The sequence below is a fragment of the Lonchura striata genome, chromosome 4, assembly GCF_046129695.1.
Source record: "Lonchura striata isolate bLonStr1 chromosome 4, bLonStr1.mat, whole genome shotgun sequence".
In the NCBI taxonomy this organism is placed as follows: Eukaryota; Metazoa; Chordata; class Aves; order Passeriformes; family Estrildidae; genus Lonchura; species Lonchura striata.
The window spans coordinates 43,549,352-43,576,061 of NC_134606.1; the positions used below are offsets into that span (position 1 = coordinate 43,549,352).

At 37.1% G+C, this 26,710-nt stretch overlaps 1 protein-coding gene across 6 annotated transcripts in view; it reads right to left on the bottom strand.

Moving 5' to 3' along the window:
* Positions 1-26,710, bottom strand: part of FHIP1A (FHF complex subunit HOOK interacting protein 1A) — an 89,339-nt gene that overhangs the window by 35,158 nt on the left and 27,471 nt on the right. For 5 of the 6 annotated variants that reach the window (XM_021530204.3, XM_021530203.3, XM_021530201.3 and 2 more), the window contains 4 exons: positions 9,509-9,741; positions 7,510-8,136; positions 2,924-3,082; positions 714-800 (listed from right to left, as the gene is read on the bottom strand). In XM_021530204.3, the coding sequence (XP_021385879.2) occupies positions 714-800; positions 2,924-3,082; positions 7,510-8,136; positions 9,509-9,610 (975 nt within the window). In that variant the 5' untranslated portion in view covers positions 9,611-9,741. The remainder of the gene's footprint in view (positions 1-713; positions 801-2,923; positions 3,083-7,509; positions 8,137-9,508; positions 9,742-26,710) is intronic. The other variant, XM_021530205.3, reaches the window with a different exon arrangement.

Consider the following 26,710-nt stretch of genomic DNA (forward strand, 5'->3'; position numbering starts at 1 on the left):
ATCCCATCCAACCTGGCCTTGAACACTTTTAGGGATGGAGAACTGACATAATTGACATTGTCTGCAACAGCTGGAAATGTTGTTTATTGCAGTCTAACCAAAAAAAAAGCAAATACATAATTTACTAACATTGGTGACATACTTTTCAAAGGATAAACCCAAAAATTCAAAGAAAAAATGTATTATTTTTTTCTTCAAAGTAACATAGATTGCACTCTAATGCATTAGAAAACTGGTACAAAACTCTAGGAAAATACCTAATATGATAAGGAACTACAAAACAATAGCAACTTTGCTAAGACTAGCATATTTCTTGACTAATTATTTTCCTTTAGAAAAATATTAATTTAGAAAAAAAAATGCTCATGGAAACACATCTGCCATGATGAAATGTCTAAAATATCACTGCTTTTTTGATGATATGTGGGTCTAGAACAACGTAAACATTTAGTTCTTCATTACACTTAAGAATTTTAAACATTTTCAGAAATACCTATGTATTGCTTAAGAAAGTATATAGAATGAAAAGATGGAAAGTTAGTCTAGAAAAGTATTGAATTGCATGAAAGACACTACTGGCAATACAGCTGGTATTATTATTATTATTATTATTATTATTATTATTATTACATCAGATAGTATCTTTACACAGAGATCTTCCATAATACTTTTTCCTGTTATTCTTTCGTACCATGCTTGCAGATGTCACTGACCTTATGGAGCGCAGGAGCCATTACTGGCACCAAAAATCCATTGTAAATGTAATTTACAAGTTGGCTGCGTATCAAGGGATGTGCCACCTAAGAGGGTGGGGAGAGAAAGACACAGAACAGGTCCAGTGAGATTTAAAAGACAGGGCACAGAAAGCTATTATTCACTGCCAAAACACTTTCCTATTTAATAAGACATTCCTTTGTCCTCACCAGCATTTGATATGATTCTGGTTCTTAACAACTGTTTCTTCTACGAAGAAATACACATACCATCTTCAATTAAACTAAATCTGCCAAACTCAGAGATGTGGCTTTTCAATCTTCCTGCATGCTGACAAAGATGAATGGATGGACAGAGAAGCGCATATAGCCATGTATCAAAGCAAGATCTGAAATTCTAAATTCAGCTCCTGCAACCTTGTTGGGGTCACTTGAAGGTGGATTTGCCATTGTTAACTTGTCCTTCTACAATAAAGAAACGCAGAACAGCTGCTTTCCTATTGTTCAAGAGTAGGTAAAACAAAGCACTCTCTAGCTATGGAATAAGAATACACTGTTCACATGCCCTTCTCCCAGTCACTGTAAAACAAACAGAAATTACAACAAAACCTGCATAACTCATTCAATGGGATGTTTAAGAGCTTTCAAACAAACAAACAAACAAAAAACCCCAAAATATTATTAGAAGCCAGAAAATTATTTTTATAATTAAACATTCCTTTTGTCTTTGCAATGAAAACACATCAATTCATGTATCTAAAAGAAAAGTAAAACTCCATTCAAAAGCTTTCAAAGCCAATATATTGTGTTTGAAGCTCACAGAGACTGGAGTGTCACACAGCCTGTATGTGGCCTCCAACCTGCAACTCTTACCAGACTTCCTTTAACTTGTGACTTTTAATTTGGTAAGAGGAAGAAAAAGAGTGGCCCTTCCTATGCTGTGATCCAGGGAAAAAGTAATAAATGGCAAGAGGGCTTGGCTACCCTGTTCCTTTTTAATCCCTGGCTAAAGTTTTTGGATGAGCATAGACCAGTCCATGTGCAAAGCAAAAATTCCTACAGTAACTGAGCTTTCAAGTCATCTGAAGACTATATAGACACAATCAAGCAGCAGTCAGAAACTGCTCTTTCGGCATGTCAGCTGATATCCTTAACCATTTTCCATCTACTTGAATAGTGTGTTTTTTTAAATAATTTGTTCTTTAATGTTTCTGCAGTGCCCTTTATAAATTTTTTTACAATAAAGGTATCAATTATGATCTCCTGCAAACGTAGATCAGTAGAATAACTCTGGTTAGACGCCAAAATTAATATTGCCTCCTCTTCATGTTTAAACATGCATGCAAGAAATCTTGTATAGTACATTTGAACAATGACAGCTACTATTATTTTTGCTTGTTCAAGGCTTTAATAGTCAATCAGTTCCTTTACTGTATTTTGCAAGCACTGCACTGAAACATATCTTTTATTTAACAGTAAATGTGACTAAATTTTCAATCTTATCCAGCACATTTCTTCAAATAACACAAATCCAGTTTCTGTAGAATTTATATCCTGTTTTAATGAAATACTGGATTTGGGTTCTATCAAGCATTCAAGCCTTAAAAACAATATATAAAGACAAGAATTTCATTTTACATTTAAATCAGAAAAAAATAGTAAGGGAGCAAAGCACTGAAAAGAAGAACAGAATAGGTTCAAAACAGGCCAATCAAAAATGGATTTATACTTCTAGGAGGAGACCTAAACAATTCTGCTTGGAAGGCTTTCTTTATGTTGTACTCACTAACAGGCAAAACAGACTATTTTCACTATTTCCTTTTGTACACCGTTATGAGAGCTTAAACAAATAGAGATATAAACCCTACATTTTCCCACATGTAAAGGCATTCAATTTACTTCTAGGATCAACAGTGGTATTAAAATGCAATAAACATTTGTTTTTTGATTTTAACAGAAAATGCTCCCAATTACATAATGTAATATCAAACTTTCATTTGAAACATTTGGCACCTGAAAACCACAAATATATTAGTACATCCTTATAACTAGGACAGACAGCACAAGGCATTCATTTTATACACAGCTTGTTTTACTCTTTGATAGTTCATGCCATTAACAAAAATAAATAAACTCTATGACTTACAAACTTCTGCAGGAGATCTAGCTTACTACTACTTCTAAAGAACAGGCTAACTCTGTTTAGTTACCTGTATCACAGCATTGCAAAATTCAAGGGAATTCATGAATTGTACAAGGGCTGGTGACAAAAGCCAGTCATCTTTCATCAGACAGTGCCATTCTTCCCCTTTTTCTTCCAGCTTTGTAGGCAAAGATGAATAGAGGGCACTTAGTCCTGTTGCTAGCACCTGTATTTCAGAAACAGAAGAGGAAATAAGTTAACTTTCCAATTGTCCATCTGCTTGAATGGCGGTACCACAAATGGTTTCTCCTATTATTTTTAGTAGCATAAGAAAGTGTTAAGAAGTAATTTCACTTAGGAACATGAAACATCAGAAATGGAGGATGAAAGTGCCCCATCAACAAAAATGAAGTTCAGCCCCACTTAGACCACAGATACATATTGACTTTGATTGCCAGGCACTTAAACTCAGCTGAATCCACTTTAAAAAAAGTAAACTTAACCGTTCATCATTTCCCTTTTTCCTTACTTAATTATATGAAGGAAGCAAAAAAATAAAGAAGTCTGAAATCACTTATTATTTAAACAATGTTCCCAGTAATATTAAGCCTTACAGGTGATTTATGTAGAATGTATCACCAAAGAACAAGAGAGTATTTTTAGTTACAATTTAGAAAGTATACTTCCAAAAGGGCTATTAAATTTTGCTGAATGTATCTAGAGTATGGTATTTTCAGATGCAGTTTTTAATTATTAAAGTTATTTGAAGCCAGAAACTTTCTAAATATTACTTAGAACTCTTATCCTTCTGAGATGATTCCACAGAACTTCACGATAATTTTTAAAGATTATTTTCTTTTTTATGGGAACATTATAACTCGGCCTAATGGAAATCTTTTTCATTTTCATTCAACAGACTCTTCTAAAAATATTTCCTCTTACAAATGGCTACTTGGCATCTACTGCCAAAGCTCAGATGAAACACAGATCTTATTTACCAAAACACTGGAAAACAAACAGTTGACAATGTCCAGATCAAAGACCAAAGGTTCACAGACGGTGATCACATTTTGCTCATACACAGGCACCAGCAATTGTAACTGTTAATCCATACAGTCAGACAAAAGCTGTCTTTATGAATGCTTTTTATTCCTAATGCACATCATTTGGAAAATTGATTTATTCTGGCATAGATAAGTAAGCCAAATATTAAGGGGGAGGAAAGAATACTGTGGAAATTGACTGCTTTAGTACAGTGACATATATGCAGTGTTATATACACAGCTACATAAAGGACAAAGCTCAACATATGTTGAAAAATTGAGAAGCTAAAGCTATTGAGCAAAGCTTTATTTGTACAATCCCATTCTTCTACAAGCAGAATCTCTTTGGGCATTTTTTCTTCACAGTAGAAGAGCTCCGAAAATGGCTCTTACAGAACTACCATACATAACCCACACACACACTCTCACAAACCTAGGCTTCCAATGATGAGAGAAATCGACATTTGTTTGTCTTGTGAACTTTTAATTAATGCACACTTGATTCTCCATTGTCTGCTTAAAGCTTAATTGCTATTCATAAACACAAAGGCACCCTCTCAGTATGCAACCTGATTCTCAGAGCTGTGTCCCATCCACGTTTCTCCTTCATAGGGGCATTAGCCCTTAAGCACAAGAAGCTGACCTTGAACAAAACATACTACTCTCCAATAAAAGGAACACTGAACTCACAATCAAAGTCTTGAATTCTTTAGTCTGTCAGACTTTTCTTTACTCTGTCAGACTTATTGAAGTAAGAAGTGACAGATGCAGCTGCTAAAGTCTGTAAAGTTTAGGAAGCTCTTATTTTGGATATGTACTACAACACAAATGGCTCTGTGGAATTATGTTTCTTAAGCACTGAGTCAGAGTAGCCACAGGAAGCAATTTCACCTCTTTAGATAAAAAATATTTTTAAATGTTCACAAAGTGTATGGTACAAATAGGGTTGCCATCTGAAATTACCAAGAGAACAGAATTTTAATCAGAAATGAAACATTAATGAAAAAAATAATCTGAAATATAAGGAAATTAATGCATTCACATCCTGGAAAGGTAAGATTGGTTTTACTTGTTGTTTTATGCAAAGCAGTGTCCTTTTAAACTTCTTCTAGCATTTGTCATGTCAGCCCTACGTGCTCATCTACTTTTACAAGCAGCTCCAGCAGTTTCTTTCTCACCATTGAGTCCCGAGTCTCTCTAAAAACCAGGTTTTTTTATTTATTTACTTTCTCTTGACTTACAGAAGACACTGACTACATGATTTGTAATATCAGGCCTATTATGTGATTATAATGTGTTGTTAATGCATAAACAATTGCTATCTGGACAATTATTTTCTTTTAATAATTCTCTTTCCTCCCACATTCATGGTCTTTCTCTCTCTTTGCAGCTGCAACATGTCAAAGACACTGCAGAGCCATCCCTCCTCCTATAACAGTTGCTTTACTAAGCTGCAAGGTATTTACAAAGTTTTGTACGGGACTTTGTGATGTCACCCTGCTCAAAATTCTTTAGAATTTTTTTTTTTTAATTATTATAATGCTGAACAGATAGTATCTTCAATCATTTCCAGAAAACTTTCATGTCAAAACATGATAAAAGCTATTTGGTGTAAAATCAGAAAACTTTATCAAATAGTTTGCCCACACATTCCATGTTAAAAACATTTGTTAGTGATGTAACCCGCAGCAAAATGTCTCCTTCATTCCTCCCTTATAGTTTTTTCACCTACAGTTTTGAATACTGTGGATCTATGGACAGCCCAGTTTTTTAAAAGCTGTTTACCAAATTTATGTCAAAAAACAGGAAGGTTCACATTAGCACAGATCTAACACTGACCTGGGTACATGAGGCAGCAGAGATTTATGGCCAGACCCCACCCCAGGGGATGCCTGTATTATGCAATAAGGCATGGTAAAGAAAACCCTACATGCCAACCCATCCCCAGAAACAGAGATAACATCAACACAGAGCCACCCAAAATATCTCTGCTATCAACACAGGACTGCATTAGCTGTTTTGCAGAGTACCTGAGGCAACATTTGCACTGATTTCAGTGATATACAGCAATGTCACTGACACCTACAAAATCCTACATCAGAACAAAATCTGGTTTCCAGTTCATCACAACTCAAATTCAAAAAAAAGATATTGTGCTGGTAAGCTAAATATATGGCATTACAATTAAGTCTTATTATAGACTGAGGCCAACCTCATTACTGTTCAGAGAAGTCTGATTTTAGCACATTTTGACAAGAAGCCTTCCTAATTGGAATGATTGTCAGTCGTGGCTCCCTGCTGTTGAAAGCTGGCTTTTATCTTCACTGTAATAAGGTTAGTTTTTTGGTTTTTTTAAAACTAATTGGAAAATGTAATTATGGAAGTTATAGCATGGATCCAATAATGGTATCTGTCCTGGGGACACTTTGAGAATCAATACTATATTCTTTGGCAGTATGTATTAAACAAGGTCAACTGGAGTCTCAAATTGATGCAATATTTACAACTGACAAAAGAAACCATTTAGAAGTTTTGTTGTGGAATTTTTAGGTTTCACCAACCCTACAAATGTGGCTCTGCCCTACTGCTCAAAGCAATCTCAGAACAAATGAAAACCTAAGGCTGGAGCAGCTGTTGATCAGTGGCAGGGATTCTAGTGCTCACTCTTTTACAAATCTCTCTTTAGTAGCCATGTAAGACTTTCCTCCACTTTATTTTTCCAGGATTTTAAATTAAAATGCAAGCCATGCAGAATATAAAATAATCCATGCAAAAACTGACCCACAAGAGCAACTTCTGTACAGAATGATACTTGGGTTTGAACACACCCACTGCATATGTCAGACTGTGACAAGGCATGAAGAAGCAGGTGTTGTTATTTCAGTCTGCTTTAGCTTTAAAACTGCAATGGCACAGCTTTGTTAGTTAAATCAGATTACTTACTTAACAGCAGGTAAGTAAAGGTTTTATATTAATGTAGCAAGATCAATTTGCCAGGTGTAACAATTTAACAGTGCTACCAAGTTTTGTAACAGAGAACAACATAGCAAGATGGTGGTTAGCCCGAGATAGGCATAGAAACACCCAATTTGTGACAACAAGCAAATCTCCCTTTTACCGTACAAAATTATAACATTTCTGTAACACTCTCACTATTCTCACACTTGATTTTCGAACTGTAGAACTGATGTCAGTGTGGGAAGCACAGCCAGTTTACGCTTCTGCTGCCATCTGAAACAACCACCCTCAGGACACCTCACTCCTCTTTCTCACTCCCTTCAGCCCCAGAATCTCAAAGGTGCCTCACAGAAAGACAGAACAGATTTCCCTCCCACTATGTTCTGCTACAACTTCCATCAGTTTTCCAATTCAATTCACTGTGTGACTGCAGAAACATTTGTGCTGGCCCAAAAGCACAAAAGTATGGAAACAAGAAGCAAGACTGTGGTTGGCATTGGGGATGGTTTAAACAGCACTAGCATTTATGAAATAGGTGTTAGCAGAAACAAATGTGTTACAACACTTCTTAACCAAAAATTACAGAAAAGGAGGAAAGAATGCAGGAAACACAGTTTAGCACTGAAGACCATGTAAAATAAGAACAACTTACTGGGCAAAAATAGGTGTTTTCTGCTATGTGGTTTGCAACAAGGTTGTTTTCTGAAGACAGAGACATAATAAAAAGCAGTGCATCCCGGGCCTGTTGGCCTACTGTTCCTTCTCGATGGATGAAGGGGATCAGCAGGGAAAAAATGAGGAAATTGGCAGCTCCCTGGTCCTCACTAGTGTGGAAAAACAGTTCTAAAATTGAGGGATCTTTGGCTATTATAGAGCAGAGCTGGTTCAAGAGAACAACCAACTCTGTTTCCACTGTTGGAGTGGTTGTTCCTGAGCAGGAGCTCAGCAACATCATCAAAGGTTTCAAGATGGGCTTGTGATGCAGCAAAGGCTGATGAGACTGGGTTACGAGCATTTCATACATTTTGAGTTGCTCGATTTTTGTCTCATCGGCGAACTCTCGCCGTAGGCTCCAAAGGAAAAGCTTTTCCATGATGTTTTCTGAGACCACAAACTCCAGAATAGGCCCCATCGAGGCATCCTTTGCTTGCTCCTCAATTAATAAGAAAAGCATGTGCTCCACATAATTCTGGACAGTGTTGGCCTCATCAGGTGAGACTGCCCCATATTTTGCTTGAGCATTTTTCAAAGGATCATGCTTCTCTAAGATTTTCAGAACCTAAAGAGAAACAAAGACAGGTCCGTTTTAATGCACTTGAATGCAACATAAAAAGCATGCACCTATCACTACAAGGAAAAAAATAAAAATTCTTTAACACAAAAAGCATTAAGTCTTTTTATGTTTCCAAATTTAGGAAGTTTGACAGACAAGACCCATTAAGTTTCACATTTGGCATGCACAAGGCAAAAATATACTGCTGCTGTTCACCTTTTTTAATAAGCACCTAAATTTGTCATTTACCCTATTCCTGAAAATCAGGGGTTCTCTCAAATAGGGATAGTTCCTTAGTGTTCAAAAACTGAGTTTCCATGATGTTTGAAACAAGTTTGTCACAGAGGACTGAAATCAAAGGGCCTGTTCTCCAGCCAGAGTAATTGTGCTCAGGAATATTAATATCATAGGATGATTTGCAATAGTAAGAGCAGTAGCAGCCCACAGTGCTGTTCTTAGCTTGACACCTTTTATATGATACCAAGTGGCCACTGATGCCCACATACTCTTGCAACTTTCAATATAGTAATAACAGTCATACCAGCACATCTAACCCTGAAGTACATTCTATTGTGCATACAAACAATAAAGCTCATTGTCTACAAAAGAATACATTGTCTTTAGCCTTTTTGCCACAAAATCCTAAAGGAACAGTGGCTCCCCTAATAGACACATCACTAGTTAGGTGAGAAAAGGTGATTCTTGTATGACAGCTCCTCTGACCCTGGAACACCTCAGAAACACCACCATTCGTCTGGCTGGTTTCTTGGGAGAGCCAAAGAACAAGAACAGCAGCACAGAAATCAATTTTATCTAAATTGTTAGGTTATTAATATTACTGCAGCAAACAAGACCTTATATTATGATGCTCACAGCAAAACATCTTTGCTTAAAAGCAATTACAATCCTGATGACATGCAAACAATTTTTAGAATATGCTGAAGTGTATAATTTACATCTATCCATAATAAACAAGAGTGCATACAGCCTTGCACTGTGCATCTAATTTACTTTACAAAGGATAGGTAAGACTTACCCAGCACAAGTAAAAGAAGCACAGAAGTCTGCAAGAGGGTGTAAGTCACAATTAATCAATAGGAAAGCCAGTAAGAAGATCTAGGCCTTCAATAAGACATTACCATGTCCTACCACTTCCCATTTAGATGTAAATCCAGAGTTCCAAGTGTGATTAGTAAAGGCTAACTAGACCTTGAAAGGTCAATTATCTTTCCATTTTAAAAACAGTTCAGTGTCATCTACTACATTCTGCATAAAAAGACATTTGTTCCTGAGAAATTCAGGATTATCCCAGAAGAAATAATAAAGCAAATTTGTATTAATGTAGCTTACATCAATCAATAAAACTAATTAAAATTACCTGTGCCCAATGTGTTCTAAACACTATCATGCATGTTTCTGGATCAACACCGTGCAGGCTGGGAGCCTGCCTATTTCTGCTGATACTTGTTCCAGAGGACATTATAAAATTTCCACAGGTCACACCAATTAGGTCATGCTGAATTTCTTTTTGAAATTCTCCAGTGAGCTACAGATGTTCAAGCATCATGATGAGATTGATACTGTGTCCTGAGCTTTGGTACCCACAGAAATCTGTTAAAAAGAAAACAAAACCAAAAAGAAATGTACCACACATGTACCAGTGCACATCAAATTATAATGTCTAACAGAAAAGAAAATTCTTAAAGAGAACACAAACTTTTCTTCTTTTAATTCAGTTTGAGGATAGAATTTTTTAAAGTATGTTATATGGGATCATCTTAGACTTTTCCTCATGATAATAGCTTATGATGCTCAAACTTTTGAGATGAGTGCTGTAATAAGGTGCTACTGAAATAAACCAGCCCAACAGAAGTTTATGCAATAAACATTTTATGCATATCATTGCATTTTTAGTTTCTCATTATGACGCTTTTGCCATCTGACCATGTCTGTTCAGAGTTATTTAGTAACTAATGTTGCATAGATTGCACAGGTAAAAAAAAAGTAGAGGTTATTTCTCTGTTTTTTTTTTAATATCTTCCAATAATAGATATAATCACAAATTCTTAGAAGTGTTCTGCCAGAAACCATACCATAAATGGTTGAAAATATCTGGAGAGCACCATATTCACATAGAAGGGTGCATCCCTATCAATACCAAAGTAAACAAAACTAAACATGAAAGATAAAACCTTTATGTATCCAAAGCCAAATAAATTGAGATGTCATATTTAAGGACTATAAGAATAGGATCAAACATTGAAACATTCCATTAATCCATTATTTAATATCCTAGATATATGAGTATCAAAGTAGTTGCACACCTGCAGGGGAAAGTTAAAATGAAACAAAGATTGATATCTTGCAGATATTTGAGAGGCTTAAGAGAACATAGTACTCCCTCACACACCAGTATCTAAGTCATAGAATTCCCTCCCATCCTTTTTCTTTTTATAAAGTTTACATTTTTATTCTCCTTTTTGCAAACCAACTCGGCATTTAATTTGTTTCACTTTGGGACCATAGGAAAAAAAGCCCAACCAGAAGCGCCCAACAACAAACAGAATTTTTTTGTAGCATAAGCTGCCAAATCCCACACAGCAATTCTTTGCCAGTATAGAAGGGATTTCTCTGTGCATATCTTAAAAGATGAAAAGCTCTTCTCTGTAGCGGACATCTCTGCTCCCTCTATGTGCGTTCTGTTTATATTCTTAAAACTGCTAGCACAGGAAAACACCCAGCCTGTCCCAAAAGTAGCAGTGACTTCTGCCATTTTAGAAGAGTTCAGAAATATACAGGGTACACCTGTTAAGATTTCTGAGGCAATCAAGGTGGTTATGCACTTCCCTGTGTATCTACATACAGACATATTTTCATATGTTCAAGATTCAATCTCCATCCTAACCCTGCTTCTTGCAGCATTTACAGTATATTTCCTACATCTGCATCTGCTAAACACTCACACAACACAAGTAACACAATCTAGCCCATCCTTTTTGCAGATAATATTTCCATGTGTGGAGATGCCAGCACAATCAGCATAAATCCTGCACACTTTATCTGTTTGGGTGACACCACTTCCAGAATGAAGCTGGCAGTCCATACAAACTACTCTCCAGATTATAAACCACCTGGAACCAGATGCAGTGGAGATGATTGTGCACAACCAGTAAGAACTAGATCATGTGCTCATTTACTTAAAGATACCTGCTAGTACACTGCTACTTGTTAAATAATCCTGTGAAATTAATTGTATGTACTATTTCTACATTACTGATGTTCCTGCAAAGAAAAAACAAAAAACTACAACCCACACACAAAAATAATCAGCGATCAAAGGAGCAAGTGGATTTGAGAAGCCAACTTGAAAGACCCAGGATCTGGGTGCTTTTATCATGACCTCCTTAAGTAATGATACCACTATGCCCCAAATGCACACCTTCTGGAAATGCATTTGCAACTCTTGAGCACTCAACATTTCTACGAAGAAACACTGCAAAAACATGACAAATGCTTACACACCATTTAGAAAAAGCCTGCTCTAAGTACTTTGCCTAATACCATAGCTGATAATCCAAGGAATATTTAATTGACAGATACTTCAGATCACCTGCCCACTTCCTGCTGGTTCCTCTTTGCCAGCATCTCCTACAAACAGAAATCTTCCATGTCAGTAGAAGTCCAGCAGACTCCTCCAGGCAAAAGTATCCTTCACTTTACAACCCTAATTCACCCTTTTAGCAGATCTCTACTTGCTTGCAGAAGCAAGCAGCTTTGGAAAAACTAATATGATAATGTAATGAAAGATGGTATCAGAAGCTGAAGTAAGAGAAGTTAATTAACAAAGCAGAGGCAATTTATGAGTTCCTTCATTTGACAACTTAGAGGTTGTTTCAATGTAGCCTTTGCACATTGTTTAAGAATTTAGCTGAAATAAAATAATATTACACATCTACCTATCACAAAATTCCATTAGCACCACAGAATCAGACTGACTTCACATCAGTCGCCAGTACTTGTGATAAAAAACAACAGTAAGGGAGACTATGGCTATCTTCACAAATTCTGATAAAAATCAGTGCTGTAAGACTCTCCAGATGCAGACAGTTCAAGCACACAGCAGACAAAAGCAGCATGCCAAGGGGAACACAGGACAACATGGCTCCCTCCACATCTTTCTGCCTGCCACCAGCCTCCACCCAAGCCTGGCATTACTGTTGGGCCTAGGGTTGGGGTTAGGGTTAGGCCTAGGGTTAGGGTTCAGAAAACCACAAATCTAAAAGTAACAAGACAGCAGTGCAGACTGAATGTGCAATAATATTTCTATGTTCAATTCAATTCCCATAAGGAAGAAAATATTTCCAGTTTCAAACGCGTCTTGGGATGCTGGGATTTCCTTAGTAACACAAAACACTAATATATTGTGTAGGTTTTAAAGACTTCAAACTCTGTAATAGTGTTTCAAAAAGCTTTTGACAACTTAAGTGGTCACAGAATAGGTCCTAAAAACAGCATCCCTATTTCAATGAGGTAATTGAATTGGATGAGAGAATATCTTGTAAGATACGTTTGAATCTAACAACATACTGTAGTTATAGCAGTACCAGACAGACTACATTCATTGTGAGCAGATTTTGTTACTGGATTAGGTTTTCCTGATTATATTGCAAGATCAAATGTGCAATTCTAAATGTAACATCACATCATTCCCTGTGAATTAAATCTCATTTCAATTAAACAAGACAAATAACCTAACAAGAATGAGTCCAAAGGTAAGGAAGTAAATTAATTTATAAAACAGCAATTCATGCAGGAAAAAGTAGAAGTGAACTCAGCGGCCACTAAGAACAAAAGTAACAATTTATTTTATTCAGTTAATTGTTAAGATTTTATAATTTTATAATTTTATAATTTTGTCTGTGCTAAATCCTGACCAAGTTATTACTCCACCATTTGATAACCCTGACAAGTTATAACTCTCATGCAGTCCATTCAAAATTCTACTTCCAAAAGCCTCAGCTCAGTTTAGTACTTGGACTCTGCCATACAGTAACAGAACCTTCTTAGCAGGTAAATCTTTCATATCTTATCTAGCAGTTGTTTAACTCTAACACAAGGTCAAGCCCACTTACATATGCCTTCTAGAGCTATTTCAAAAAGCTTTAGTACAACTCAGTCTATTTCCAGTTGAAGAAAATCAGCAGTCCACAAGACTCAGTCATTGGACTCATGGGAGGATATCTACATTCAGTTTTCTTTCAGAATCCTGGAAGCTATCCGCTCTTTTCACACAGTGGATAACAGGGCTGAACACCTCAATCAAAACAAGTACTTATTTTACTGCAAAGTACACTAGGAAGAACAGCCTAGCAGAGAATCCCTTGTTAAGTCTTCTCACAGTGGAGTGTCTCTTCTCAAAAATTTCACTTTTGCATTAATTAAAAAAAAAAAAAAGAAACCAGCACAAAAGTTTGCAGGATTGGGGTTTCACAGGCAATGCAAAAGACAAAAAATGTGCTGACTAATACAGCAATACAGAAAAGAAGGCATAAAATATGCTGCAAGGCTGTGCAATTTATCAAGGTTGTCTTCTGTTGAGACATTAAGATGCCATGCTCAACAGTTCAAACACAAACAAACCCCTGTAATCAGATAATGCACTTTTGCTCTCTACAGGCCAAAGCTTTCTGCCCTGTCAGTCCAGATACAAGAGGCAACAGAGAAGCCTCGATGGCAGCGAAAAAAAAAGCATGTATCAAAACTTTTTCAAGGATCAGTATAGCATAAAGGGGCTTAAAATTAGACTACTTCAAAAAAATTACACCGTCTTGCTCACAGCTATGCAATCACACCTTTGCAGTCTCTACTAAGTGGATGAGGGAAGTAGAAGAAAACAGAGTCAAATTTTAGCATGCCTCAACTTAGTTTCATCTTAAAAGGGACCTTGTTCAGGATTTTTTTACTTTTGATTGAAAAAAGTGCCTTCTGCACAAATTTGTCAGATTTTCTTTAGGGACTATGATCAGGAAGAGAGTTTAAATCTTATTAACAACAGGAAGACATCAATTTTTTCACAGAAAAGGATTCATAGTGCTTGTAACAAAGTTTTGCTGCAAAAGCAAAGCCTATGAAGAGCAGTAACATCCCCACCCATCATGACCCTATATAATCAACACAAGAGTGCAGAAGGATTACAGGTTGTTCACTGGAGAGCAGTAGGTCTGTTGTAGGCAACTGCGAAACTGTCAGTGGTTAAAAGTCACTACATCAAGGAATCCTCATTTTCATTAAGTCCTACCCACCTTCAGAAGCTCTACTAGCAAGAACCTGAAGCAGATTACTAGAGGAAATTATTTCAACTATGTGAACAATTAATTGCCTTCTTCACTTCTCCTTCCATACTTCAGTGCTGCAGTCCCAATTTCTCTTGTCCTTTGTCTACCTCGAGCAAGCATTTCACATTCAGGCAGCTTTCTTCAATCCAGTTTTTCTACTCAGTATCTGCAAACATGCTAAGCCTTCTATGTGTAGGTGGGACAAGATGTTTCACACTGATAAAGCTATCTGCTTAAAAGCCTAACAGAGAAGGAGACACCACAAATTTTTAAGCAATGTAGTTAATCAAAGTATCAATCTGTTCTCATTAAGCACAATTTAATCTGACCTGCTAACATGAAAGTAAGAATGTCTTGTGCCTTGTCCCCACAGAGGCTGCCTAACGATCTCTCTCATGAGAGAAACTACACACAGTATGTTTTATAATGAGACAAAAAATCTTCCTGTCCCATCTACAGTCAGCCTGCTTCAGTTAAAAACCACAATTCAACTCTTATAAAACGTCTGGGGAGCTACACTACTCACATATTTATTGTAGATTCACATTGGCTCAACTGGACTACCACTAAGCTCTTCAGATGATCTGTATAATCCTATGGTATTATACATTAGGAGGTCCAGGTTCCAGCATTAAATAACTCCATGATTCTCCACACATATCAAGAGGCAGTTCCCCCACAACAAGCAAGCAGCCGTGACACCCCAAGGTCCAGCTGGCAGCCCCAGCCCAGCAGTGCTGCACTGGCATAAACAAGCTTGCTTCAAGGGCAAGCAACAGGATCAACTCCTGCTGGCAGCCTATGCACTGGGACATGGGCTAAGCCACATGCCAGGCCCTCAGAGACTCCTGCTGCGTGCTGCAGCCAAAGTGAAAAGACAGAGATGCCAGTTAGGGAGCATGGTACAAAATGCATTGATGGGTTAGGCTGAAATTACACACAGTGTACCCAGGAAGGTAAACAGCTAACCAGCAAAGATGGTTCATCAAAGGTCATATTACCAAAGTAGAGAAATGGCACTGACTGCTCAAGAAAACAGGAATTAAGTCACATAGAAGACTTGACAGAGACTTTGACCTGCTCAGGAAAGGCTTTATTTACCTGTTACACCACAGGGTATGTTCATCCACTACACTCATTGCACATAGGCAATTTCACTGGAACTTGAGAGCATATAATTACTGAAGCTATGTTTGCAAAGTCCCAGGAGGAATGAACTACATATTCATATCCCTAGGTCATAATTCTGAAGCTAGAGAAAGAAAAAAAATATGGTTGTTATTCTAATGGTATGACTCGATCCTTTTTATGAGAGATAAAGAATATAATAAACCTGTTTCTCTGTTGTATTTTATGTCCTCACATTTAGCCTACTACAGAAAGGCAACAATTCAGTAACAATTAGTGGTTCAAAACACAGATTACATTGGTTAAAATCATAATAAAATAGCAGCTAGGGTCTTAAAATCCAAGATAGATACTTCTCTATTCCCAATAGCACTGTGGCACAGTATGACTGAGGTGTCTAGTATGCTACTAGACAAAAGGATATCAAAACTGAACTTAAAAAAAGGCCTTAAAAATAGCAGTTCAGAAAAGCTCTTTTCTATCTACGCACTAAAGAATTCAGTTGCCATTGAACTGAAATCAGTTCAAAGGCTTTAGCTTCACTGGTTCATTCCCACATCACCAACAAAATTGATGACCCCAGAAAAGACTGCTTCTATAGAAAACCAAGTCGTAAAAATGTCCAAGACCCACAGACCAAAGCATTTGGTGTTGTATTCTGTGAGATAGATATTACAAGCAAAACAAACCTCAGTTTAAAACTGTACTGCAAATGTTTCTGTACCAAGTTTCAAAGGAAATAAACAAACTCCAGAGGGCACGGCACAAGTCACTGAGTGAAAGAATCTACTTTCCATTATTTCATGCATAGTGAATTACAAATATCCCATACTATGTCTAGACTAGTAATTTTTTGCCATAATTGAAATGAATTATTGCTAAAAAGTTGTTGCCAAAGTCTTCACCTTTACTGAGAATCTGTACAGGGTTTATTTCCAAATTCATCACTATCCAGGAATGGGAGGGAGCAACACATCAGAAAGCAGACATTTGACAAAACCTACTTTATGTTCTGATTATGCTAGTGGAAGCAAGAAATCAAAGTGACCCATGCCCTCTGTGCATCAATTTTGTTTTACAAGATAATTCTGACAACCATGTGACACACAAACCCAGCCCCAACATGCTTATAATTTAGAGAAACCACGTGAAGTTGTGATTGCTGAAGTGATGGAACATTTTTTGGTGGTTTAGATTGTTTTTGAGAAAGGTAAAATAGTTTCTGTAGCTAAAAGTATAAAATAAATTCATAGGAAATTATTAAGTTGCCTTTCTAGAAAGCCTTCCTGACAGAAAGATGAATGAGACCAGCAAAACAGTAGAAGACTCTATACTCTGAATATTTAAAACTATTTTCAGAACACTAGCATACAGAACAGGAAATACTACCTTCCCAAGAGAAAGATGGTCTAGAAAAATGTTATCAATATACCTGTAATTATCATAAGTAGATTACAGAAAATAAGATTAAACTATATATTTTATGACTATAGCAATAATATGTAAGACAATTTTTCAGGTGATTTGTACAACATGTCAAATTACTCATTATAATAAGCATAAGAAGTCCAAGAGTAATGTTCTCCAGTGTACAAAGTGGCATTAAAGAAGACATGTGTGCTTTCAGCACTAATCACAATAAAATGCAAATACACATATATTCTAAACATTGTGTTTCATGATAGAGAAGCCACTTTTTTTTTTTAATTTCCACACTCTAGGCTGATTCTGCAGGTTCTAAATATAGTCCAAACACAAAAATCAGCAGTAAAACACCATTAAGACTACCCTGATTATTTGTCTAATAAACAAGGAAACCAAACAACAAGCTTCCAAGAGTACTGGTGCCAAGTTTGCACTGAGAAAAGAACTTCCACTCTGCAGATAAACTTGCTCTCCTGCGCACATGTACATGATGCTTCTCTTTATGATCCTCTTTCAAACTAAAAGTACCAGAAAAGGACAGAAGATGCCATAAAATCAAAACTGTTATGTATAGAATGGTTATTGCATAGTTGTTAACATAATCTGTAAGCATATTTATTTCTCCTCCCAAAACTTCATTCACAATACAAATTTCTCTTTTTCCTGGAAAAAAACAGTTTATAACTCTATCTAAATTTAAGTAAAATCCTTCCATACCTCTCAATATGTTCATTATAGTACATGGACTATAATAATTACTAGATAACTTGAATTTGTCATTTATCTTCTGCACACTGTTATTGAAACTACTCATTTTAGAGATAATTACCACCCCAAGCTACTTATCCACCAAGTCAATATTATTTCCTACACTCTGAAATGATAGCATGTTAGTGACATGATGAACTAATGAACAATGGTAATGAGCAAAAGCATCTTGTTACAGAGCTTCAGAACAACTGTAGGATGGCAGAATCACAAACTACCCTTCAAACTTAGTCAACTTAATGAACTACTAAAATCTGAAAGGTTATTTTCTTATCTTGCCCTATTTACATCTACAACCTCATATTACATAGGCCTTGTGGCAAAATGTTATATTTAGTGCATTGATAGTTTTAAACATAAATGTGGTTTTGTCAGCTTTCTTTCCTTCTTTAAAAGAATTAAAAGAAAGATAGAAACTACAAACCCCTTGAACCAATATTGTTTGCATCAGACATTTCCAATTTAGCTTAGAGAAGGCTCCAGAAGCTAGTGAACTTACTTTGTCCTAAATTATGTTCAAGTTTGACAAAGAGAAAGCCCCTTGCAAAATTTTTTTTATGATTTGCAATTGTCAAACTTGGGCAAAACTACTGAATAAATATTAGTGTTTAAGATGAAACAAATCATTATATCTCACTGTACACTGAAGAACAAAGGGGTGGAAGAATAAAAGGGGTGGGGGGAGAAACTGCAAAATGAACACTTCCTTACAAAACCCCATGCTATGTCTCCAGCTCCCCATTCCCAATGCACAAAAACCCAGGTATTCAAGTCATAGGAAATGGCAGAGATACACTCTTCTCCCTCTCCCTTTCTATTCCAACTCAGAGCAGACAAGCAGAAGTTGAAGATTCATGTTATATTAATTCCTGTAATGAAGTCAAGAGCCTCAATAAAATGATACATCTATGAGCACGGCTCCATGGAAAAACACCCTCACCCCTGCAGTGACACTGTTATTTAAAAGTATTAGTACAGATTTGCATGGTGGGTGGACTTTTGGCAGACTATAGATTTCTATATGTAGGTTAAATTCTTTGCTTTTAATACATATGGCAGTAAACAAGAAAATCCAAAACTGAGTGTTGGCATTTTTATGATGTTTAGTGCATAAAAAGCTAGATCAAAGAAAAATCTACATGTTATTTATATTTCCATTTAGTTACATTGCATTTTATACAGGTGGTAGATGTTTTTCCCTTGAAGCTTCTCCAGCTTTCCTAGGAACAAAATTATTTGTGTCATGTAAACAGTGTTAAGTTTTTCATTACGCAAAGTGCAAATTAATTCTGCATCTCTGATCTCCTAACATAAGGCTACTCTACTATGAAAATATTTTACACTCCTACACCACCTACTCTTCTGCAACTGAAAATCATTACAGCATGTCCCATTCCTGTGAATGCTTTTCCCTGGATAATGAAACAGTTTAATGCAATGGCCAAAAAGGAAGCATATAGTCTATACAGCACCTGTCTCAGACATGTTGCCAGCATGCAAAAAAGAAACTGATAAACAATCAGAGGAACAATTTAAAAAAAAATATTGATGTAATCTGACACTTTGATAGCAATTCTGTATAATTTTTTTTTTTCAGTTTTGCCTTTGGACCTTTGAGAAAACACAAACAGAAATACAGGTGTCTTTCTAGTCCAGAAAGGAATGCAGATAAACTAGCAACTGTCACACCCTGGAGAGTAAAAGGAAGCAAATAACCTAACAAATTGCAAATGAAAACTATTTATCTTATAGAAGGAGGGCTCTGAAAAACACAGAACCTCACAAATGTATGTACTAAATGTGAATCAAGTATCAGATTCAAGTAAAAATAAAATCTAATTACTATTTTAATTTTTTAACATTTGGAATGACCAATACTGAAAGCCTTCTAGTAAATAAGAGAGTTGGATGTCAGCCCTGGCAGGAATGCTTCTCAGCACAGATAACCAAAGTCAAACCACAGCCTCTCCCATCTAATTTTTTAACACCTGTGGAGGCTTCCACTGGCGTGGGAAAGCACAGGTTCCACCCATCACCATGTTGTTCATTCCTGCCTGCACAATTCTGAAAGTGGGGAGTGTCTGTGTGCGTCTTGGGGAACCCTGCAGCTTCTCACCTCCAGTTCTGTCCTCCTGTGTAAGGCTGTCAGAGCTGCAGAAGCTATAGTATCCTGTCAGATCTGACACACCAGTCCTCAGAGAGCTCCCAAGCTGAAGACAGAAGCAGTTCAAAGAGGCAGGAGAAAGTCTGTTTGTATGCACAGACCTTGAACAGCTGTCAGCTGTAACCACAGCACATTTGGAAGTGAGACCTCCAACTTTATTCCTGAGGACATGGTTCTTGACACTGAATTAAAAAAAATTATTATTATTTTTCCAACCTCTGAATGAGAGCATACGTCAAACTAATTTTTTCATAACCGTTTCATCAGTTATGAAAGTAGTCTAGAATATGCAAAACTGTTACATCATTCACCAGCTATCGCTCTGCTAAAACAAAACTCCCAGTATTTCTACTGTCACCACATACCCTGCCATCTCCATTCTGCTTCGTCTTCACCTTGCCCCACAGGTAACATTATACTTGCACAATAATTCATGCCACAGCCACTGCAGTAATAAAGCCCTTCCCTGCTGTTTCAGAACTGTCAGGCAGTTCAGACATCCCTGCTCTTCTCAAGCAGACTTTTACTCTGAAGGACATTATCCTCAGTCCTGAGCATCACAGAATGTCCCAGTAAGCCCTCTGGTGACTTTATGAAGCATTTGCATACAACCAAGTGTCTGTGCTGAAAAAACTAATAGAAAATAAATAGTGTTCCATTTAAGTAAGTCAGCACAAAACTAAATATATATGACTAATGACAAATTTATGAAGGATAGAAGAAAACCCTGCCCTTGTGAGACCACACCTGGAACACTGCACCCAGGTATGCAGACATCAGCACAAGAGAGACGTGGACCTGTTAGGGCAAGTCCAGAGGAGGGCCATAAAGATGACCTGAAGGCTGGAGCATCTCTCCTACAAAGACAGCCTGAATGAGCTGGGATTGTTCAGCAAAGAGAAGGCTCCAGGGAGATCTCACTAAAGCTTTCCAGTACTTTAAGAGGCCTTACAAAAAGGAGGGAGAGCAATTTTTTTACATAGACAGACAGTGATAGGACAAGGGGAAATGTTGAACTACAAGAGAAGGGGTTTAGATTAGGCAATAGGAGGAAATTCTTTACTCAGAGGGTAGTGAGACAGTGGAACTAGGCTGCCCAGGGAAGTTGTCTATGCCCAATCCCTGAAGTATTCAAGGCCAAGTTAGATGGGGCCCTGAACAACTTTGCCAGGTGAAGTGTCCCTGCCTATGGTGGCAGGACTGAAACTGGATAAATTTTCATGCTTCTTCCAACCTAAGTCATTCTATGATCCTATGAAAGCCTCTCTTCTGAAGTGCCAGTACCGAAGGCACATACAGCTGCAATTATGGATACCACAACAATCAGCCCAATTGGAAAGAATCAGTCCTCAAAGTTGCCAACAATTTAAATTGAAAACCACTGGATTCCACGTGTACAAGTGGGGTTGTGACAATGCCCCTCCATCCTCTAACTCAGTAGGACTGTGAGACAAATCCGTGGTTTTCTCTAAATAGGGGGAAAAACTGAGTTTTCTCTGTGACCATCACGAAGATCAACACAGAAAATACAAGACAGTACTGTGAAGGATGACTACTAGCCTAGTCCATCTATGCCCAAAAGCAGTCAACAGGCTCTGTGCCTCTGTGAAGGCAGCAGCTGTTGCTATTGAAATATACTGCTAGCATCCCTCAGCACACTACAAAGAGATTTAAATATCAGTTTAACACACTGAATAAAGAGATTCCCCTTGCACCCTAGCAACCATTTAAACAGATTCTGTCATGACAGACTGTATGTATCTGAAACACTGCTTTAATGCTGCCCTAGAAAGAGATGAAAACATTAAAAAATTCAGCCTGAGAATGCTAGTATAAATTTTTCAAAATAAAAGACCACATGGAAGCAAACCTGAACCAAATCAGCTTACAAGTGGAATGACTGAGTTTGTTGCCTCAGACACCAGAATCACCTCTGATCACTCCCAGCCAGTGAATCTTACTAATATTTATTGAGAAACCTTGAAAAAGCTTGAAAGTTTCTAGAAGTATTGAACAAGTTTCTTTAGACTTAGACAATGTTATATAAGCACCTTTCTGGGGAAAAGCATCAAAACTGGACTTGCTAGAATAATTCAAATGTGTTTAGTTTTTTTTACTTGGTCTGAATAATACAGATGGCACACAATGATCATCATCATGAGCTGCAATGGTAACTGCTTGCATACAAGAGCTCAAGCCATGAGACGCTACTCCTTTACTTTTCTCCTCCAATTCTCTTCCCTTTTACATGGGCCTGAGGCAAATTACTCATCTCAGTTTTTCCCTTAATACAAAGGCCACAGACTTTCAGAGAGCTCTGATTATTATTAAAGCAGCAAGTCAATATTATTTAGTTGACTGTCTGGCCGTTTACCTGTCCCAGAAACTCTCAGAATCCCTATGCGCACACTCTTAGATTTACAGACTACACACTTAGACTTACAGCCCATCACAAACTCCTATTTGGCAAAACACATCTAAAGCCAGGGCCTGCAAGTAATGAATTCTCATTTTACATTCATTTCTGTATTTTGGCACTGTGCAGAAGAGATAAGACACAATCAAGGCCCCCTAAATGAAAAAAATAAATACATTAAGTGTTTCAGAACACCAGTGGGAGAATTTCATGCAATGTATGGCTATTATTAGATTGGTATTTTGCTTAGCAGATCAGAGGGTATAATCGGCAGATGATGCAGCCCTGATTTGTGAAGCACAGCCTTATTAAAGGCTAATGAGATAAATGAGTTAAAATTTACATTTTGCTCCACTGATAAGGTTCATTGGCACACTTAACTCCAACACCACGGTTTGAATATTAAACCCACTTATTAATGTCTAGTAAAGCTAATTATAATGCTGAGTGGCATTAAACTATAATAACCAAGCAGGATGTTAGAATCACATCCTTTAGTATTACTGTAGCCCTGAAGTAAGTGTTCTGCACCTGGAAATAAATACCTGTTGAGGTCATGCTATGAGAAAGCACAAGCCTTCTGTGCCTGTTTCCTGATCCTTCTGAGAACTCAAAGCCCCCTTCTTCTAACAATATATGTTAGAAAAAACAATATCTACATAAACATCGCTTATTACTATGATTTCAACAGTGTCTGTCTTACTGCAGTAACAGCAAGGATGAATTGACAAATATTTTTGTATCTATAATATATTAAATTACACTTGGCATATACTCTCTAATCCTTAACAGAAAAAGAAAGCACTGAAATACTAACAACAAAACCCTGGAAACCATACCTGTTGCTTCCCACTCTTTTTCACCATCTTCTGTTAAAACTACAAATATAACTAAAAAAACACTTTAGTTTCCTGGAAAAGATACTGGAAATACACTTTAGACCCTACATTAGCTTATGTAATTCTATGCCACATCTATTTAAGCATTTAAGTGGACAACAATTATTTTTAAGGATAACGTAATAGGACAAGGACCATAATATTCCTTCCCTTTTAATCTCCACAATGTATTTGTCCTGTGACAGCAATGGAAAGAAGATGAGATGGGATAACAAAGTGCCAGCTGTCTATGGATCAACAGTACCTCAGAGTGTGAGGACTCACATGTGCCAGTCCAGAAACAATTTACAGTCAGCACAAGCTTGAGATACACAGTTCCTCTGGGATTTCCCCATCCCAACACAAGAGTGGTGCCAGCTCTCCTTCCTCTTGGAGAGTCATATGCAGGACTGCACAACAGCCATCATTACCTTTTCAAAGTAGAATATAAAGAATGACAACAAAAAGCATAAAAACTCTAGAGATAAAATCTCCACTTTTTATTTGTAAGGTAATACTCAAAAGCAGACATTCATTACACACATAAAAAAGGCAATGCAGAACAATTAGATTTTTTTCTTCTGCGGGGAAAAGTGAAAAGGCACTTGCACTGTGACAGTAAAAGAAACTAGCTGAGCAAATCATGTGTGAAACATTAAATGCAACTGCTTTTTTGAACACACTTTTGTTCCTTTCAATTTATTACCCGATTTAAACATTTAGCTTGTAACACAATCCGTTCCACTTTCTTCAGCCCAGCTTTAAAATACAGGTGTGCCATATTTCAGCAGTAGAAGCAAAGAAATGCTGTGGAGGTCAGAAAGAAAAGATCTGGTATACTGCTTTCTGTGGAGCATTCCACTGCATGCTTGCCTGCAGGAAGCTGTGAGTACTGCCCAGCATCCCCAACCCTGTGCTGCAGCTGGGAAAAAAAAAAAAAAAAAAAAAAAAAAAAAAAAAAAAAAAAAAAAAAAGACAGCAGTCTACTTTAATGGTAGATTTGAGCTGCCACAAGCTCACCAAGCTAGCTGAACCCTCCACCAGTATGAGTTATGCCAAGCGAATACACAACCTGTCCCCTCCCTTCCACTCTGCCATGGTGCTCTCATGGGTCCCATGGCACACACCAGGTCCTGAAGCCAAACCTAGAAAAGATTGCTTGTTGAGGGTTCAAAGTATCCCTCACAGAAATGTGTCCTGAAAATGGATACTTGTGACTTTTAAAACGCAGAACCATCAACTTTCTTTCCCTGAGGGAAAACCCTGCCAGTCTGATGCTACAGGAGCAACTCTCCTTACGCAAGTTCTTCCCACAGAGCAGAAAGTGCCTCTGCAGTCTTTCTCCTCCAATACATTGTACTGGATGTGGCTTTTCCCATGCCATTTTATGAGTAAGGTTTGTTTACTAAAAGCATAATCAGAGAAGCTCCTCCAATTACTATTTCAACTATGCTAATACTTGATAGGCATTCTGAATCTAAATGTCTCAATATTTCTCTGCATCTACAATCAACAGATACACCTAAAGCACACTATATTTTTAAAGAAGAGACAGCCAACAGCACAGTATTCCCACAGGCAGGCTGTCAGGAAAAGATATGTGGTAAATAATTAATTTTCCTAGGTTAACTTGAGTTCCAGACTAGCATTTGTGAGCATCAGTGCCACGGAAAGGCAACTAAAAACTCTAGTTTGTATTCTTGTTCAGTAAGGAGTTTTGCCTTATGTGCAAGCACTGACAGTGAAAGTTTTATCATCTCAGGGACAGAAAAACTAAAGAACACTTATACAAGCCCAGTAAAATCTCTTCTGCAAAATTCAAAGAAACCAGAAGTCTTTGCTTGGCTACTACTGTTTTTTTAATTATTTCCTTCTTTGACAGATAATGGGCCAAACATAGATAGAAGCTGAGCACTGGTGTCAAACCGCAGCACACAGAAACCTCCAGTATAATCCATGCTACAAATAATTAAAGACATCATTCACTGTGTACCATGCTTTCTTTTACTGCATTACAGATGTTTGGCAGGAAGGGTGGGGACTATTCTAAACACAGGGAAAGGGTAGCACACTCCTGACAAATCTTTTTAAAATTGATCTTAAGCTTCACAGTTTAACACACCGAGGTTTCAAAAAGTTTATAAAATGTTACAAATACTACCAGTGTATATGCAGTATTCATGCTTGAAGTGACTGAGCTTTTACATAGACTATCAACTGTGATCTAATTATTTTTCCACTTCTATTTGATTTTCAAAGGTACTAGCAGATCATAACAAAGAATAGTTCATAGAATCAGGAATAAGTTGGCAATAAAGAGAAGATCTTTCAGAAGGTAGTTCATTTTCCCTGGAAATTATTTATAAAAATGGACAAAAAACATCTAAAAAACTATTTAAGAAATAAACTTCATTAACATGTTGTTTCTGCAACAATTTTCAAACACACTATGTGTTTCTTAAGACCTGCTGGTACCCACAGAGGGAATGGAAAAGCTTCAGGATTAGCTTCCTCTTCAAGTCATGGAACTCAGTCTAATACCCCTGAAACTTTTCTTCCAAGTTTGATTTTATTTCTTGTGCTCCAAAACTGCCTTGACTGTGTGATCAGGAGCAAAGTTCATGGACCTCAAGACCTTATTTCCCGTCATTTCAGTCAGTTGAATTTTTTGAGGATCAGAATACAGTTATATATTTCTTTATAACAGAGCTGCATTACAACCATGATAAAGAAATGGGAGAAATGTTCTGCTCTGTTCATTACAATCAATAGATCATGCAGCTCAGTCACAAAGCAGAAGGAATTATGAAAGAGAAAGTAATCTTTAAACTATTAATATTGCCAGAACAACTTTTCTTTCAGATATGCACACTCCCACCTCCCAGACACAGCTAATAATGTCAGAAGCTCTGAGATTCATATGGTCAGAATGACTAATATTTACATTAAGCAAATGTATTGCCATAGTAACATAGACAGCACAGAGCTATCTACCTGCCACAGCTCCCTAAATTATTTAGCATGCCAATACTACAGTGACACTGTGTAAATGATCACATTCATTAAGAGCAGAGTATATGCTGAAAAACTGAATGTTAGACAGCCATATTTACTGCTAGGAAAAAAACAACAGCACCAGTATTCAGAAAAAGAAAGCAGAGAGGTATAGAGGAAGGCTCCATCCTGAAGCAGAATAACACACCTTTAAAATCTTCATCTAAAAACATGTTCCCATCTGCATCCCTGTGCAAAGCAGCACAAACAATAATCTCATTTACGGGACATAAGGCTGACCCACTGTGACCAGAACAAATTGAGATTTATGTTCCAAACCACATTTTTGGGATAGTCATTAAACTTATTTAATTTGCATTTTTTTGTTGACAAAACATTATTCTATGTTGTGGGGTTGCAAGAGCCAGTGCACAGAAAACAGAAATAACTATGACACACCATCAGAACATGG